This window comes from Rissa tridactyla, chromosome 6, assembly GCF_028500815.1.
Source record: "Rissa tridactyla isolate bRisTri1 chromosome 6, bRisTri1.patW.cur.20221130, whole genome shotgun sequence".
Lineage (NCBI taxonomy): Eukaryota > Metazoa > Chordata > Aves > Charadriiformes > Laridae > Rissa > Rissa tridactyla.
This window is the reverse complement of record NC_071471.1, coordinates 70,968,769-70,987,156: the sequence shown is the minus strand read 5'-3', so window position 1 is coordinate 70,987,156 and position 18,388 is coordinate 70,968,769. Positions and strand designations below refer to the sequence as shown.

The window sequence follows — 18,388 nt, the reverse complement described above, 5'->3', positions numbered from 1 at the left end:
TTTTAAACCTGATTATATATTCTTAATGAAGTGCTTTGCATGTGCAGTCCCTCGCAGCAACGTGTCACTTGTACCAATCTGCCACGTAACAACAAACCGGGCTGTTTAATGAAATGCCCTTCCAATGCAAGTGACGGGGGGGTTAACAGACAGATTGAAAATAAAAATTAGGAAAAAAAAAAAAAAAGCTGCCTCCTTTCCTTTTAATGCTTACATTTTTTAAAAAAAAAAAAAAAAAAAAAAAAAGGTCAAATCAGTTGAGTTGAAGCTGGCTAAAACCGTGTATTCGGGTTGTTCTGCTCATCCAGCACTGTCAGCACGATGCGTCCGGCTGGGCTTCGGCATAAACCCCCCCTCGGCTTAATGGGCAAAGGCACTTCTGCACGGCGAGTACGCCTAGCAAACCCTGTTATACAGCAGAAATACTAATAATTAAATAATAAGCAACACAGAAACATTTTAGAAGCATATACTGATAATCACAGGGTCTAACAAACGTTCTCGGGAAAATACTAAAGCAGCTAAAGGAAAAGGAACGCCCAGCACCAAAACAAGAATACGCTGCTGAATCCCACCACAGACCAGCCTCTGGGGGCTGCTACACCTCCCCTTAAGCCCACAAGAGCCGGTTGGTTTGAAACATTAAGGTTTTCATCTGCAAGCCAAGCTGACAGCAAACATATGTTCAAACACTGCCAAGCCAGACAGCGAAGCCCAAATGGTTATTCTGTAATAACGGTAATATTTTTTATTTTGTATTTCAGTCGTGCACAGATTGTGCCCACATCGATGAACATCACGCGGACATTACAGCTGCTTTTCTGAAGGAGACAAACCCTGTACCTGTATCATCGTGACTGGCCACCTGAAAGGTAGATATTCCCCAATTTACAATACCAAGGTTTTTTCTGACCCCATCGACTAAGAACAAATGAAAATGAAAGGTTCTACTTCCTCCAGACCTTGTTTATACCATTTCAACATGCCGGGTACATTATTCTGTGTGTGACATTCCCCTTTTCATCCCAACTTTGCCTGCCCGTAGGTTTTGGACGGCAGTTGACTACGTTTGGTTATTGCTGCAGCTCGACATGGGAAACAGTGAGTTTCTGCCACTTTCTCGCTCCATTCCAGGGCAGGTTCAGCTGTGACTGGTGTTTGCTCCCATTCACTTCTGTTTGTAGTCAGCGGGGGTTCATTAACTGGTATAGCAGCCTCAAACTATTTTGAAAAATTTTACGTGGAGAAAAACAGGAAAGTTCTTTAAAAATGATAAAGGTCATTGTACTGTGGTTCAGCCACAATACGATATAGGTCTTCAGCTAGGGAGAGCTTCAGTCCTGGTACATTGACCCCATCAGAGTCCAAGCTCCCAAGACTTTCCACTAAAAAACTGAATTTCCTCTTCATCACCTTAACATTGACCTGTAGATGTAAAGAGCTACAAAAAGCTGTTGCATACAACTGAATCGAACTCTTCTGACGAGCAGAGTTCACTCCGACCACCACCACCACCACGGTTTTTACTGCCACTAACGCGATACAGATGAGTATAGTCCAAGTCAACAGCAGAGGGAAAAGGAAGAAGGTCAACCCAACCTCACATCTGCAGATGCTCCCAGGAACCTCTTCCCTCCTCTAAATACTCCCCTCTACACGCACACCAACACCACCATCTTCAGGAAAGCACCATACTCCTGCCTCCAGTTAAAAAGCCTCCTCAAGGATGAGCAGAATCTCTTTCCAGAAAGAAGCTAAGAAGGAGTTTTTACAACCTTTATATACATTTTCACTATAATCTATAATTAGAGTATAATTAGAGCCCCATAATCTAATTGCTTCATTTCGTGCGTTCAAGAGACACGCAAGAAGGCAGAACCACATGGAGACCTATAAACCAGGCAGTTCTTGGATATAACACTTGGCCTCGTTCAGCCAAGTTTTTAAAGTAAAGTAATTTTAAAGCAATCCCATCATTCACTGGAAATTGCCAAGAATGGTTTTAGTTTACTCGGACTCTCGGTAGCAACCCAACTCCACACAAACCCCAGCAGATTGCTAGAAGGTGGAGGCATCTCTCCAGGTGGCTACCTCATCTTTTGCCCAGCGTTGCAGCTTAGATGGAAGAGATGCCGTTAGAGGAGCAACTCACTGCTTATCGTGAGCAATGGTTCGTCATTTCAGACCTGTTTAACATCTAGTAATTCTCAAAAAGTCACCACTTTGAGAAGGAAACTACAGTTTTCTGGTGGGAATAAGTATTCACCAAAATAATTCTAAGAGCTCAAAAACCTGCCTTTTCCCTCTATGCAAAAAAGAAGAGAAAAAGCATATCTCCTTAGAACAGCATGACCCTTCTGAAGAAAAGAGCTGCTGTATTTTCCCACTGGGGCCCGGCACAGACAAAAGTGGAAGCTGATGACTAAAGGAACAACTAAAAATATCCGAGATAGTCTGGATCTGGAGAGTTGCGTGTCCTCACTGCAATTGCCAAAGAGCTTATTCAGTTTCACTGATGTTAACGGGTGCAGCATAAGTTCATTTACACCTCAATGAACTTCAAAAAGCACTTGTTCTCCACGCTTAATGACAGCTCTTCCTTCCTTTGGCTATAGTCCCGGTTTTTTGCCTGACCCCGAGCGCAGTAAATCACTTGTTTCAAATATGGTTTGAAAGCAGCGGGTGAAAGAGAAGAGAAAAATGCATTTCCAACACATGTAAAGAAGACTAAGAGAAGGGAAAACTTGCACTGGATGGGAGCAGATGGATGCCAGACGGTTCCCGAGACGCAGCTGTAACCGTTTGTATTTAAGCAAACTCAGGAAGACCCAGGGAAGGAAAAGTCGGGGTGACTCTGGTGCCAGCAGAAAGGCTGGCGGCTCCTCTGGGACCTTCACAGGTACAAACACCACCTTGCAGCAGAGGTTTAAATTCCATTTTCAGCTCAAGTTGGGAGAAAAATTACAGCCTGTACAGAACTCCCCACTGCAGCATCAGCAGATGGGGCCAAAAGGCTACAGTTTGCCATTGCTTATTCGTGAATAAAGCCCTCCTAAGTCCTTCTCAACTTCTTTTTTTAACTTCCTTTTTTTTTTTTTTTTTTTTCTTTTATAATGGAAGGAGACCAGTAAGATGTTGGTGGGGGCAGGACTTCAATCAAAAAATGGCCAATGGAGCGTTTAATCAGCCGATAATTCCAAGCAGCAAATTTCAAGCAAGGTTGAACGCATCCCAGGGAAGGAAGAGGAACTGGCAGATGCACGGTAACTTGGGAAAATAGGATGAGAAATAAATCAAGAGATGATGAGACCTCTTCCCGAAGGGCCAGGCGGAGGCTGGCAGGGAGGAAGGTGACCCCTCCTGGGTGCATCGCGCTGGGGTAGGAAACACCGATGCTCCGCCACCCAGCCACCCCCACGCCCGCGTTTGCCATTTGCCCCATCCGTTATTGATACACGATCCACTTTTTCTTTTTACTCGAATACCGACGACATTAATTAACAAAGAAGTGCGCAAGCACACGCTGATTTGAAGCGGTTTCATCCAGGAGGGGCGGTTTGGCAAGAGGCAGTGCCTGATGGAAAATCCAGCTATTGATTTTCCTTGTAGGTTGCTGTCATCGCTTCTGCTGCCTACAAATAAACAACCCACATAATATTTGCTTTCCACTGACAGCTGGCGTCAACAGCGGTGTGCGTTCACGGTCGTACTTTCTGCAGAATAAACTGATATTTTATTATTGAATGTGTTTTAAAAATCACCACCAGAATTCCGGATGGCACCAACTGTTGATAAAACGTACGTGTATCTTAAACCCCTGGCAAAGCACTGAACATCCACAGCCAGCGAGCATTCAAATTCTTATCAATTCTTTTCAAGACATGCTATTAAAAGGAACTGATACTCTCGCACATGTTTACTAAGGAACAGAAGAAAAATTGTATGCGATTAGCAGCAGAATAACAATTGCAATAATGTAGAAGCGTGCTCATGGGAAATATTTAACACCAGCAAGTTTCGAGTGCTGCCTGGGGTATTTACAGCAGATTTCGTTATAGCTCACAAAACCATAGTTTTGCAAGGATTCCTCAAAACGCTTATTTCCCTTCCTTACTCTGTAAGTGGGATTTTGGTGTCAAGGAATGTTTTCCTTTGAGGACGGGGATTTTAAGAAAAAAAAAAAAAAAAAAAAAAGGCAGAGTGTTTCCCCACCAGCCCTTGACAGCTTTCTCTAAGACACCGCGTGGAGAAAATACAGAAGAGGGTCCCATTTTGGAACCTCCCTGGAGTGAAACACCTAACAAAGTTGTAGATTCAACCATCACGTTTAGAGACGCTGGCCTATTTCATCCAAAAATATTATTGGGTGGAAAATACCCCTTGGCCCGATGTGGGTTGTTACCATGGGAATAGCTTTTTGGACTGAGACTGTACCTTGGACCGAAGAGAATTATATTTCTATTTTGGAAGTAAAGAAGTATGTTAACTTAAAAAATAAAAAATAGAAATCCAGCATTTGGACAGGACGCTCAGTTCCAAATCTGCAAGCTTTATTTTCCCCAACACAAGAGCAGACAGCAGCAAGAGCAGAGCCCACAACCTGGCACTGCCTGGCAGGGACACGTCCTGCCCTTCGCTGCCAAGCACCAGCAGCATCCACCAAAATAAGCTTCTCCCAGTGTAAAACCGGTTGTTTTCTGAAAGGGCAGATTTTTTTTTTTTTTTTTTTTGGAATTAAGAAAATGACTTTTTTTTTTTCCCTGCCCCAGTGTTTATTACGGTATCGTCTGAAAAAAAAAAATAATAAAACAAAAAAAAAAAAAAAAAAAAGGAGGCTGGCAAGAGCTGTGCGTCTGCCCGAGCCATCTGCTTCTGCTCCTGGAAACCCGCTGGTGGGTCCCAGCCTCACGTGGAGGATGCACAAACACACGCTCCCCTGCGCTTCAGACAGGCTCCGCATCCCGTTACCCACTTAGGTGACATTTAGGTCACTTATTTCACATTACACGTTGAGGATAAAAGACAAGCAGGGGTGTATTTGGTGGGGGGAGAATGCAAGGAGGGGCGAAAAAACACGTTTCACCCCACAGGAGGCGCCCGGGCAGCACGAGGTTCCCAGGAAGGGCTCTGTCCCTTCCCATGGGATTACGGGGACACTGAGGGGTCCTGAGGTCCCAGACACAGCTTGTGTTGGGGTCGAAAATCCAACCCAGACACTTGCACGGCGCATGGCTGCTCTCGGGCTTTTCCCAGGGAATATTACAGAAATAATTTCTTATTTCAGAATTGCCCCCACCACCACCCTTCCACTTACCCGCAGAACAACCGAGCAGACACCACGCACCTCCAGGCTCATTTCACCATAGAGATTTTCTTTTCCAATGGAAAAGAATTCGAAGTTGTCACTGGCAGGGCAATTTTACAAGTATCAAGCCAGATTTTTATGCATCAGAACAGTGTGTTCCCGTGACTTCTGACAATAAAAATACACCGCCAGTATGAAACAGCTAATTAAACAGAAACTTTTTAATAAGACAACTCCAAAAGTTTCAGTTGAGCTCAGATTCCCTTAGGCTACAGAAACATAAACACTTAATTTTAGTTTGCCAGACACAGGAGGACCCAAAAATTACTGAAGCGCCACTTTTAGCTTCGGAGGATATGAAACTAAACTAGTCAACCTCACTTCCTTCCAACAACCCTTTCTGATGAAACAGGCTTCAAATACCGTCACCGAAATCTCCAGTACGAAAGCAGTATCATTTAAAAATGCGCAGGTACTCTTATTTTTACTTTTTTTGTTTCTTTGTTTTGCACTTTCATCTTATATTTTGAGTAATGGGTTGCCCCACCGTAACAAGTGAGCTTCTCCAAAACAAGAAATCTTTCAAGGCAGCGAATATTTAAAATATCTTCCTAGTTCTCTGCGTTTCCTGGTCCAGGGAACATTACCTTGGACTGTTTTTTTCCACACACACCTCCCCCCCCCCCCCCGTACATTCTGAACCACAGTCACTCAAAGCACAAATGTCCCGCTGTACTTTCAAGCCCAAGCCATAGCACTGGCTTCATAAAGACGGGTCACGTGTACATTTTAGGGGAAAAAAAAAAAATTTATATCTAGGCCCGAGAGACAAAGGAAGGAGATCCTCCAAATTACATTTCCAGCTCTTTTCACCCAAGTAACTCACATTTTGCTGTTGTGGAGTCCCCTTTCTATTTTTTTTTTTTTTTTTTTTAAATTTTAATTGTCCTGGAGAGATTATTTCAGGTAATTTATACAATCAATGGACAGCCTACTAAAAGCAATTGTGATTAATTTTCAGTCCTTCACTCTAAATAGGCTAGCTGAGCTGTATTTCAGCAAGACCTGCGAATTAGCTGTGTTTCCACTGTCCCAGTCCGGACTCCTGTCCCTGCCGGTCCCTCGCTGTCCCCTGCACCCCCAACGCGCATCTTCCAGCAGCATCCGGGCAGATTTACCCCGGCACGGCAAAAGAGGAGACACACTTCTGTAATTCCCCTCTGTGGTCCCACGGACAACCCCAATCTAGAAATACAGGCACACTTCATTAAATTGCGTTGTACAAACTGATTACGTTTATTTTCCTTTTATTTACCTGCTTTCCGACTGATGCAGAGATGCCCAAGAACAAACGCCGCTGCCCCACGGGATCCATTTTTTTCAGATCAGTTGAACGCTGCTGGCTGTCAAACGCGTCTTCCAGAATATATCAGCCAAAAACAAAAAAAAGGGTGAGCTTTTTTATAGAATAAATTCAGTGTGTTTGTACAGTCTCACCCTGGTGATGGAAACCCTGATTGATGAATATTTTGCTTGCGGCTTTAGCATGTGATAAGTGCTCATCCCTCGGATTCAACGGAATAACCTGAGAGGCTCTGGCCACGTTATAACAGCAAAATTTTCCTCCTGTGACTGGAAAAGTAAACGTTCCGGCTGATCAATGACTGGCTGAAGCCACAACAAAGTGACGTCCCCTCTTTTATTTCCAACAGAGCAGCTACTGAGAACCTGGCCGTGTATTTCTACCCCAGGAAATAACAGAGAAAAATCTACTCGTGGTACAGGTAAACAAAATACTTAACATACAGCCCTCGGTCTCATCACACCCTACTTACAAATACTGGGGGAGGAGGGAAGGGGAAGTCACCGGGAATTTTTTTCCTGCAGTTTTCCCTCTTGCCTACACGCACACCTACTCCCACGCCGGCTGCCTCCCCCCTGCCATGGGAAAACCCAGCTCGGGAAACTGGGCCTCAACTGCTTTAAACCTGGTTATCGGCCGGCGGCGGCGCCGCGCCGCTCCCGTCCCACCGGTGTCCCCGCTCCCCCCACCCCAGGAGTGGGCTCCCGCAACCTCTTTGCATGAGGTTAAATTCAAAAGCTCATCTCCAACTACTTCCCCCCCCCCCCCCCACCATACACCTCGGGAAACATCTCACGAGAAGGAAAAAGAACAGAAATTTCGCGTTTGAAAAAGACGCGCAAACCTGAGGTAGCAGGTGCCTTTGGAAACAGCAGCCAGGTGTTTATCTCCCAGTCAGGGCAATTGTAACCATATTCCGTTTTCCGAGTTCAGCAGGCTCTGGAGAACTGTCTTTTTACAGGCATTTGAAAGAACCAATAGTCACGCTCTGTGAGCTGGCAAAGCTAATTTAAAGCCTATTAGATGTCCAAAAGCAGGGAAATGGCTTTCTGGGAAGCCACACCAACCAAGGGTGTCACTCACACTGGTTTTGACCAGGGTGGTGAGGAGAGCTAAGAGTTCACCTACGTGCTTTGTGGGACTGTGTGTTTCACGTAGCAGCCACAACAAAGCCTTTTTCTTTAGACGTGAACATGCCTCCGGTTGCTAATGGTGGAACATGCAGAAAGGCAGCAGAAACTTGAGTTGATGAAGCGTCAAAACGCTGAAGAACTCAAAGCCTCATTAGATGGAAGAGCTGAGCTGAATTTTTGGTAAGAAACCTTACTGGCAGCTGCAAAACCAACAACGGGTAGCTCCGATTTTGCTAGATTCAAGTCAGCCCCTTCCATTGAGGGGAGAAAATGAGGATAATTTGCTCATACAGCTCCGAGCGCAGCACGCCTGGCAGAACCGCCCGCCCCTGTGGTGGTGAGGATTATCCCAGAGACCTCAAGGGCAGGAGGCACTGCCGGGGTGCCGAGGGCTTCTCCCCATCTCACACACCTCTCTCAACAGCAAAAAAAATAGAGATATATATATATATATGTACATCCTATATACACATTATGCAGTGATGGAGAGAAATGGTACCAAGCTGCATTTACGAGCAGCTCCGCACCCTGTGAACGAAACACCCCTTCCTTCCCCATCGCATCAGGCATTAGCTACAAGAACCTGCCCTGTGGCAGGCATGTTTCTGCTTATGATCTGCTTTTCCAGCTGAAGTCATTAATGTACTCATAAAACTTATCTTAGCCTTATCAGAAGTAGCACCGGAGCAATTCTCAAAAGAAATCACGTCCTCAATTCTTCTCCCTTCATGCTCAAGTGCACCACATACCTTCCCTGAAAGGCCACCAAAGAACCACAGTTGCGTTGCTGAAAAATAAACAAGACGAAATAAAGGGACTGTAACTTATTTCCAGGCTCCAACTGATTTTGCACCTACTTCATTGTCTTTTTTGGCCGTATCAGAGGACAACAGAAAGCCGAGTCTAATTATCAACAAAACCAACGGTAACTAAACTTAGGTCAACACTAAGTCAATACTACTCTGCAAAAAAGCACCTCAAAACAAAAAAAACCACAACCAACCCTAAACCCCAACAACGCAGAAAATCAAAATAGACTGGCTTCCAAGAGACCTTTTGTCCATAGGTCAAGTAAAGACTATAAAGAAAAGTGTATTTGTGGGAGAAGAGCAAATTAAGTCATAAACATCCTATGAGATGAACCCTCCCATGTCTGAACAGGAGCTTTCCAGCCACCACCGAAACCGCCAAGAAAGCTTTAAAACTTCATGGCAAGAGGCAAACTCCTCGCCTTTCTGCATCTCCCGGCTGCTCAGTCACCACCTGCTCTGACCAGATCAGCAAAAGAAAATGCAGACGTACAATGACAAACTAATGCAGACGCTTGGCTGCTGAAAACAGGTTGAAAAGCAAAGCGCACGCTGTCGCTGGTGGGCAACTCTTAGGAAAACAGCAGTGTCGAAGGAAAGAGAAAAATATTTCAGCAAATCTACACAAATATACCTCAAAGTGTCTTTTATGGAAAAGTCTTTCGTACTTTTCGTCATTCATCAACATCCCAGAAACGTTGTTTTCCCTCTGACACACACAGGCACAGAACTGTGATTCTTTCAGGGAACCAACTAAAGGCATTAACTAAAAATAAAAACCAAACCAGATCAGCTAAAGTCGCTTCCTTAAAAAAAATACATACAAATTCTTATTTCATAGCATGCTCATTAATAGAACAGAACCAATATTTTGATATCGTGATTAAAAACAGCTCATTTTCAGCATCTTTCTCAACAGCAGATCAATTTAATATGCAATTACCACCAGTGCAATTATCTGGCAATTTGCTCACTAAACGACTTTCCAAGATGCGTTACTGAGATAAGGCAATGCCTTCTTTAAAATGCCTTTGAGCTAGTGAAAGATGAACCCACAGGGGGTATTTTCTAGAACACCGTACATCTCGATTCTTCAATAACGAAGCAAAACTTTTGCTTCACAAGTTATAACAAAAAATGGGGAGTTAGGGTTTTTTTCTCCTTATTTCACAAACAGTAATCACTAAGAATAACGTCGTCGATGGAAGAAACATCCAAAAGGTCATTTTTGGAAAACGGAAAATTGAATTTCTTGACTTCATTGTATTTTAACCACGGGACACCGGTGAAGACCCGCTGGCAGGTGAACCATTTTTCTGCCCTTCACTCTTTCTGCTCTAACTACTTACTGGTTGTCACAACGGTGTTTCAGAAGGAGCTGCGCTGGCGCCTGGACAACAGAAATAAAAGAAATGCCATTCTTCAGGAATCTGGAAAAAGGATAAATAGGGAGGTGACAAAATCTGCAGGTTTAAAGTCATTCAGTTTGGTCAAAGTTAACATTTCCTGGTCAGATTTCTAGGAAAGATATCACACCACTCAATCATGAGCAACGCAAACTGGTGAAGATGGGGCAAATGCTGACTATATACACAACTGGTTGTCTCTAAATTCACCAGATAAAAAGATCTTGAGAAGATCTTGCTGGCTCTGAAAAGGCCCCTCCAGCTTTCTACCCATCCCTGGGGACCAACCCCCTACAGCCAGGGGCCCCAATGGCTCACGGTGCTGGCAGAAACCCCAACGATCTGCAAAGCCACCTGCGGAAGCAGCGATGGAAGCAAGGAGGTCCCCGCATGCTGCTGCCATGTGCCGTCTAGATCAGAGAGTGATTTACGACCGAAACGTAGAGGTTTTGGTGCTCGGTTAAACCACACACTGCACCCATGGGAGTCTATTGCGATGGCCGAGAGCTATGACTGTGGCCCTCCACCTCCCAGCACTGATAATTAAGCATTTTTCTAAATATTGCCCAAAAGAGGCCACAGGAGCTCTTCTAGCGATTCATTCTGCAGCAGCCTTTCTAAACCAACATTATTCCCCCGCAGAATTAATGTGAAACTTATCTGCATACTTTTCTGTGCAGCTTCCCAACCCTTTCCTTCTATGAAGATCTAAATCTAAATAATTTTTTGTTTTGATACCTGATGCCTGCAGAGGTTCCTCCTCCTATTCTGCAGGGAGGAACCCTTCCCTGCTTCAACAGAAAGATCTGAAGAAAATCATTAAAGATCCATGACTTCTTACCACTCTATGACTTTTAATCAGGGCATTCTCATCCACATATGCAAAATGTCCCCACCCTGCAAGCCCTCTCCTCTGGGCACGTAATTTACGTCCTCACGCCCTTGAATTTGTCTTTGGCCAACACCAGGAGGCTCCTCATGCCACGTTCCTCCAGGTCTTTGATGTCCCTCTGCACAGCATCCCTGCCCTCCAGCATGGCAACCCCTCCTCCCAAACCGGGGCCCATCTGCCAACCCGCTGAGGCTGCGCTTCATCCCATCATCCAGGTCACTGGCCAAGATCTTACATAGGAATATACGGCTGAAGAGTCTCCAGGGGAAAAAAATATGTATAAAGACCTTCGCTCTCATGTTTGTTCAGATTAAATGAGGAACAGCTGCTGTGCAAATCAGACTTCAGAGTTTGCTCCCTGCTAGAGCCCAGTAGCAGCCGGTTCATTTGGATCCCGTGTGGCTCCGATGATAAGACGATGATATCACACAAGAGTCCTGAATGATCTCCTGGAAGCCCAAGAGCACGCAGAACATGCCAAGGTTCACTATCTACCTTACATAAGCCTCCACAGATGTAAACTTATTTTGGTAGTCTTCTTCATGACAAAGTAAATAATTTTTTTTAAGGGTCTTGGCCAACGTAAACAGGAAAAAAGCACTGTGTTCAAAGGTCAGGCTTCGCATGCCTTCTACATTTTTGACGTACAAAGGATGTTTGTTAGGATGTTTTAGATGTATACAGAATATAAAATCAGGACTATGTTGACTAACATCCAACCCCTGTACCACATCTTAAAAAAAAAAAAAAAAACACATCAAAAATTGCTTCTTGATGAATAAAAAAATGCTTTAAGAGCTGCAGTTATTTCAGCAGACTCCAGTCACTAGTGCTTTGACCATTTGCCACAAGCACTCAAGAGAGACGAACTCGCAAATGTCACTACACCTCAACGCAGCAGAAATACAAACAGCTCAACGTGGACATTCCCGGACGGGTGTGCAACTGCTTTTATTTCTAATATGCTGGTTACTCAACCTGCACTAATGCATGCATTGAAAGGGCTCCTTTCCCCATCTCTCAAAAAAACAAAACAAAACAACCCCCAAAACCCTGAATAGGTGCCCCACTTCTCTTAAGCACCCATTTCCACACAAAATTAATTAAGTGCATCTACTGAAAAGGCTGCAAGTCCTCAAATAAACACGCCAGTGTTTTTAAAATTGAGAGGTTGGCAAGGAGCTCTGGAGACCACCTGGTCCAACCTTCTGTGGAAAGCTGGGCCTTAGATTAGGTTTTGCAGGGACTGTCAAGTTAAGTCATGAGTGTTTCCTATTATTTTACAACAGTAATTATGAAAATGCCTTCTACCCTGAGCTCATTAGGGAACTTCCTTTCCTGCATGCACGAGATGACAACAACTTTGAGGAATTCGTTGCGTATCCAGTTTTAGATAAACTCACAGACAAACTCCTGGCCATAGCAGAGAGGTGAAGATGCACCAGACCAGATCCAGACGAAACCCCCAGCAGTTACACGGGTTATCTCAGGAATCTCCCCTCCGCACACCTTCCCCTTGCCTTCAAAATACAACCGCGCTGCCGAAAGGGAGGCAAATACTGCTCTGTGGGAAGCCCGTAAGGCTGTTCGCTAAATCTAGACACTATACAGACACTTCTCGACGCCCTTTGGTCCTGCAGCAGCACATCAGGATGGCAGGATACGTCTCTTCAACTGGATTTCTAACACGATGGCACTTTATTTGATGCCAAGATCCTCCCACGGGCACTGACGCGGCATAAACGCCACTTTCCCAGGGATCATAATTCACGGTGATGCCACACGGTGGTAGCACTACTAAGGGGATGGAGAGCAGCGAGCTCTTACAAAGCATTTGGGGTCACGCTCGGCTGTAAATGGTGGTATTTGATGTTCCTCTAGGAAGCCCTTTTCATCTAACCTCCCTGGAGCCAAAACAAGGCGACACCATCCTCATTTCAAAGCAAACAACAATTTGCACTGAAGTTTTACGTAACTCCATTCAGTCATTTTTCTAACGTCTGTGCTTAAATGAAACAACGAAGGGCAGGAGATGCAACACAGATGCCTCGCAAAGTCATTGAGAATATACAACTGGTGTGGTTTTCACCACAAATGCATAAATTGGCGCTTCATAAAGCTATAAGTGGATAGCTGCCACTAAGCCCATTGCCTTAACGGCCTCCAGTTTCACAAGAAATCACCCTGCAGCAGCACGTTCCTTGGTCTCAGACAAACACACTCCCAAACCAGTCATTTATTAAAATCCATTGACAGAGCAGCAGAACACAGTGGTTTCATAAGATGCTTATAATGCACATCAAGAGTCAACTAAAAACAAAGGAAAAAAAAAAGAAAAGAAAGGCCTTTGCAGCTTTACTTTGCAACTGTCATTTGTACTTCTAAAATACAACTTTCCTACTGCCTAACGTGTTTCCAGAAAACACAAATCCATGGAGCCTCAGGCCCACGTCTGCAAGTGACTTCTCATTGGAAACAGGCCACTCCAGGTCTGAAGAAAGACTCAACCACCAGAAATTCGCCTCCACCATAAACCACAGAGGACAGGAGAGGACACGGCGGGGAGGCAGCGGCATACCCACCCTTAGGAAACACTTTGCCTTGCAACGAGTTTCACTAATATTTTGCCAAATATCAGCCTTCACACGTTCAGTCATCTTTATTGACCAGTTATACCAGCGAATAATACTGACACTTCACGGTTTTGACTGTAGAGACGGAGATGGGGGACAGGTTTGGGAAATAATGGTGGAAAAAAAACCAAACACACGGAAAAATAAATATCCATAAGCCACAAACTGAATCATTCAACCGTTAGGGAGGGAAATGCTGCAAGTTGAAGCTGTTCACCGGGATCACTCAGTTCTCGCTACTCAACCGCAGTGTCTCCACCAGCAACACTCCTACCCTACCTGGACGGCCTCAGCAGGGGTCTGCCAGCAGCCTGCAGAACTGTACCTGCTGTAGACAATTACATCAGGTTTTTTTATAAATCATACATTAGATATCTATGCAAAGACTCTAACTTTTCAAAAGTTCACCCCCCAAAATCCCATCTTGCTGCTCAACCGCAGTGTCTCCACCAGCAACACTCCTACCCCACCTGGACGGCCTCAGCAGGGGTCTGCCAGCAGGCTACAGAATTCTACCTGCTGTAGACAACTACATCCGTTTTGTTTTGGTTTTTTTAAAATCGAACATTAGATATCCACGCAAAGATTCTAATCTCTCAAAAGTTAACAGCCAAACGCCTCCAAAATATCTCATCCTTGGTCAAACGGCTGAGCACAGCCATCTACCCTCCTGCCAGATCCTGAGCAAGTGCTGTGAACTCCTCATGAACAACTCCTCCGTACGAGCGAACACTGCTGTATTCATTCAGAAAACAAAAACGGTATTATAAGAAAATACGCTGCTCACTATTCTGGTGTAATATCCTCAAACAACAGTGTAATGTCAAAAATGGCATTTTGCTTACCCGAACTTGAACAGTGAAACTTCTGTCTCTCTGTAAACAAGCAAAAGTTTCAGGTTTTCTTCTTCAACAGTGGAAGACGCATTTTTTTCAAGACACAATTTCATTGTGAAATAAATATGTCTAAATTGCTTTTAAAGGACTTTGTTCTGTTTTTCCATTTCAGTTACACCATGAGTTTTTAATATGTGGTAACTCATGAACGTGCACAACTGCCTACGTCGTGCAAAAGCACAGACCGAACTTCTGCCTCCAGCGGGCTGCGGGTCCTTACGAAATGTCCCAACGTTAATTTGGAGCTGTCTAAATTCATGAGCATGAAAAAAAATAAAAAAAAAAAATCTTCTTAGCATCTCTTCCACTACAGTTTATGCTTCTTCCGAAACAAAAAGAAGCAACATAAAAGCAAGTTTTCTATTTTTTCCTCTGGAAAAAATTCGCATTTGTGCATCTTTGCTCCTGCCTCCCTCTCTCCCAGCACCAGCTCCGTCATTGTCACCTTAGCTGGGACATCAAATTCCCCCCTGAGACTGCATTATCCACACTATTCCTTGGACTCCTTCAGGTTTTCATGCTGATCATCAGGTTTAATTCCACAGCAAATAAACAAAAAGACAGAAACCATCACAAAAGTAATTTAAAATACGCGTATTTCCCAGTTGATGACTATTTCTTCTGTTCTTCAGTAGTTATTGTGGAGTAAGCAATTAAGATGTCATGCAGTACAGTCACCTTTAGCAAAGGTTTTTCTTGATTTCTGAATATTTACATTGTGTTAAGATCAGATATTTAAAAGAAAATTATCAGAACTTAACTATACTTATGAGCTATATAAGAGTTTCCATTTTAATATATCATTTTCATTGCATTTTGGTTTGGAATTCTCTGCAATAGGTCCATTTCCCTTTTTTAAAAAAAATAAAGGTTTTTACATGATTTTTTTTCGCCCCCTCCAATTTAATGAGGTTGCAAAAATAAAGCCTTGGCTATTTAAATATATTATTCAGATAAGATATTTATGGAAGGTCGATGTTTACACTTTGGACTGCAATCTCATTGAGATCAAACACGTCCAACCAGACTGCTTGAGAAGTTGCACTGTAATGGGGAATTGAGGTTCTACAAACACTAAGAGAAAAAAAGGAGGGTAAAACTCTCTTTCATCCTTAACTTCGTCGCAAAACCTCAGCATCGCATGAATATGGATTTTGCATTTTATACATATAATCACAAGTTTGTAAGGTGCCTTGGGACCTTTGAAGAAGGCACAGAATAAATGAAAATCATTTTAATTAAAAGCAAATTAAAGGGCTTCCTAATCCAGGCAGCAGTAGCAAATCCGTGGAGGCTTTTCAGAACATGGATCCTTGAAATTACATTGCTTATAACCCTCCCTAATTCCAGCTTTCTTCCCTCGCTTCTCCCCAAAGGAGGCTCTGAATCTGCACGAGATCAGGTTTATTATGAAAATTCTGCTCTAGTTTCTAAAAAAAGATTTTGCTCTAGTTTCTGAGTGGCCAGAAGCACTAGCATCCACACGGAGCAAATAAAAACAAAGAAATGAGAAAGGGAATGGGTTTTTCTCACTGCAGGGAAAAAAGATAAGATTCTATTTTATGCTTTTATGAAGTCATTTCAACACCGATTAAGAAAGCTGGGAGTTCTCCTCCTTCACAGGAGGCTTTTGAAATACCGCTCAAAAATAAACTAAGCAACCCCATACTAAAATGTTATCACAGAAAGGGCTTCATATCAGAAAACTCACAAGGTAGAGGAATGAGTAGAAGTAAAATAGACGTTATAACTGTAATCTTTTTCCTTACTGTTCTTACAGCAGAAGGACATTATTGGTGAAGTCTCACAGGTCTCCCACCGGCCGCCCCTAGCTCACCATTGCCTATACTGATAAATAAAAGAATGAATTTACAAATACTACTAAAAATAAACAGGAATCTAAAGCTAGTAATATTATGCTCGTTTTTGTCTAAAAGGCATTTTTACATGTATTTATCTCATTAAGAGATTGAATTACTCCATTCAGAGGAAAAAAAAACAAAAACAAAAAACAAAAAACCCACCCATATCCCAACCTTGAGGGAAAAAATCCAAACAACCAAACAAGAGGAACAAAAAAAAAAAAAAGAAAATGGGCAAAATGCCTGCAGAAACGCTGCTTTGATTTTGACACATGGGAATCAATGAAAAAAAATATTCAGCTAACCCTTTTTTTTTTCTTTTTTTTTTTTTTTTTTTTTTTAAAATCAAAACATCTTCCATCTCGTGTGCAAATTTCAACAGCTGAGAAAGCATCCTACTCAATCTCCCCAAAGTGGTGTCAGCATGTTTTATGTAAATACTAGTTAACAAGGGATGTGTGTTTGCAGCAAACATTTTAGGGTTCTGCTTTAGAAGCTCTGGATTTACCCTCTGTGTCGGAGGAGAAATTGTAATTCTGAAGAAGATAACAGGAGATATACACAGAGGATTTTTTTTTTTCCTTTTTTAAATAGCCAAGATGTATTTGTTATTGAAGAGTTTTAAATAGTTATTTGAGAAATTAACGGGAGAAAAACTTGATGACTAAGCTCTGCATTAATATGTGTCCATATATGTCTTGAAAACAACTTTATTTCGCAACGTCCGGTAATACCGCTAGCGTTTGATAATATGCTCGTTCTGAAAGGATTACTGAGACCAAGGCGACTTCCCCCGGGACAATCAGAGAAGTGCCACACCAAGGACAAATGTGACAAGCTAAGTGGTACAGGAGCGTGATCTCACACAGGGATATCCAAGGCAAGCAACAAATCAAAGTCAGAACCTGGGGTTATTGGGCAACGCCAAGTCCCTCTACCCTACAGGCACTACTGGCCAAGGCACCTACTGCCACCGCCCGAGGAAAGGGCGGCTCCTTCACAGCCAACCGGGCTTTTACAGAAACACGGTTCTCTTCGAGTTTCATACTGCAGTAATAATAATTCATTTATTACTACTCCTGTTCAATCTTTTTATTTTTGTCTTTACGTGGTGTCTCCGAGACACGACCCCCAGTTGCGATGCAGCCACCCAAAACACCGTACAGCCACAGGGGATCTTCTTTTCAACATCACGCCGAGAGGAAGCGCAGCTCACAGCATCGGCAAAGCAAGAGTGCAGCACGGGCATGAACGCAAACAGGAACAAAAACAATGCCCAAGATCAAAGGCTCCTTTTTCCCCCCCATCCTTCTCTTCTGCCCTCTCTCCATAGCCGAGAACCACCTCAGATGCTCTGCACTGCTCCACCACTGGTGTTGGCATAACTGTCTGCTGCAAGCCAGCCAGAGAAACTATGTAGGTTAAAATAAATAAATAAAATAGGAAAGCAAGAGCCCTCCAGAAGGAAACATTTCCCTGATCTGATTTACAGCCCGCAAATAACAGCGTTACACATCTTCAGTGAGTGGCAGCTCAGGGGCATGAATAAGTAACTGAGGACAGGCAGAAGCCTATTAACAAATTTCTGCTGGAAGAAGACACTCGTACAACCGCAACAGCCTTCATTCAAATCGACAAAACAAGAACACTGTTAGTTCATTTACTTCAGCCTTTGTCTGTCTTCTCTGTTTAGTTTGTAACTTTTCCCGTCCAAAAATCTCCTTCACGTGTCGGCTCCCTGTGGGCAAGAGGGAAGATAAACAGACCAGAAGGACCGACTGCCACGAGCGAAGCAGCTCCTCCGTGTGCAGGTCCTGCAGACATCTCTGCCTAGTGCTCAAGTAAATTGTGAACCATCTGCACAGACTTCAGCATAGTTTTTTCCAGCGTCAGGCAAACTGAAGCATTAACCCCTTACCCATCCCGGACACCGGCGGTCCCAGGTCGGGACCCTCGTCTGCAGCCCGGGAGCAGGATTCACACCGTCAGATCACCGATAGGGGTTAATAAGTTATTTCCTTCAATCCCTTCTTCCACAGACCATATAATTCAACTTTACTTCACAAACACGACAGATTGCATTAAATAT

At 43.5% G+C, this 18,388-nt stretch overlaps 1 protein-coding gene across 7 annotated transcripts in view; it reads right to left on the bottom strand.

The window, feature by feature from the left end:
- The window catches only part of PTPRE (protein tyrosine phosphatase receptor type E), a 115,910-nt gene that overhangs the window by 77,091 nt on the left and 20,431 nt on the right, over window positions 1-18,388 (bottom strand). The window contains exons 1-3 of one of the 7 annotated variants that reach the window (XM_054205741.1): window positions 9,245-9,376; window positions 7,513-8,588; window positions 6,621-6,721 (exon numbers count right to left, since the gene is read on the bottom strand). The exons of 2 other annotated variants lie outside the window; for them this stretch is intronic. Coding sequence is in view for 1 of the 5 variants with exons in the window: in XM_054205736.1 (XP_054061711.1) it covers window positions 9,245-9,288 (44 nt within the window). In the remaining 4 variants the exon portion in view is untranslated. Of the gene's footprint in view, window positions 1-6,620; window positions 7,389-7,512; window positions 8,589-9,244; window positions 9,905-9,959; window positions 11,609-18,388 lie in introns of those variants that run through there. 4 more of the 7 variants (XM_054205743.1, XM_054205742.1, XM_054205736.1 and 1 more) reach the window with 4 other exon arrangements.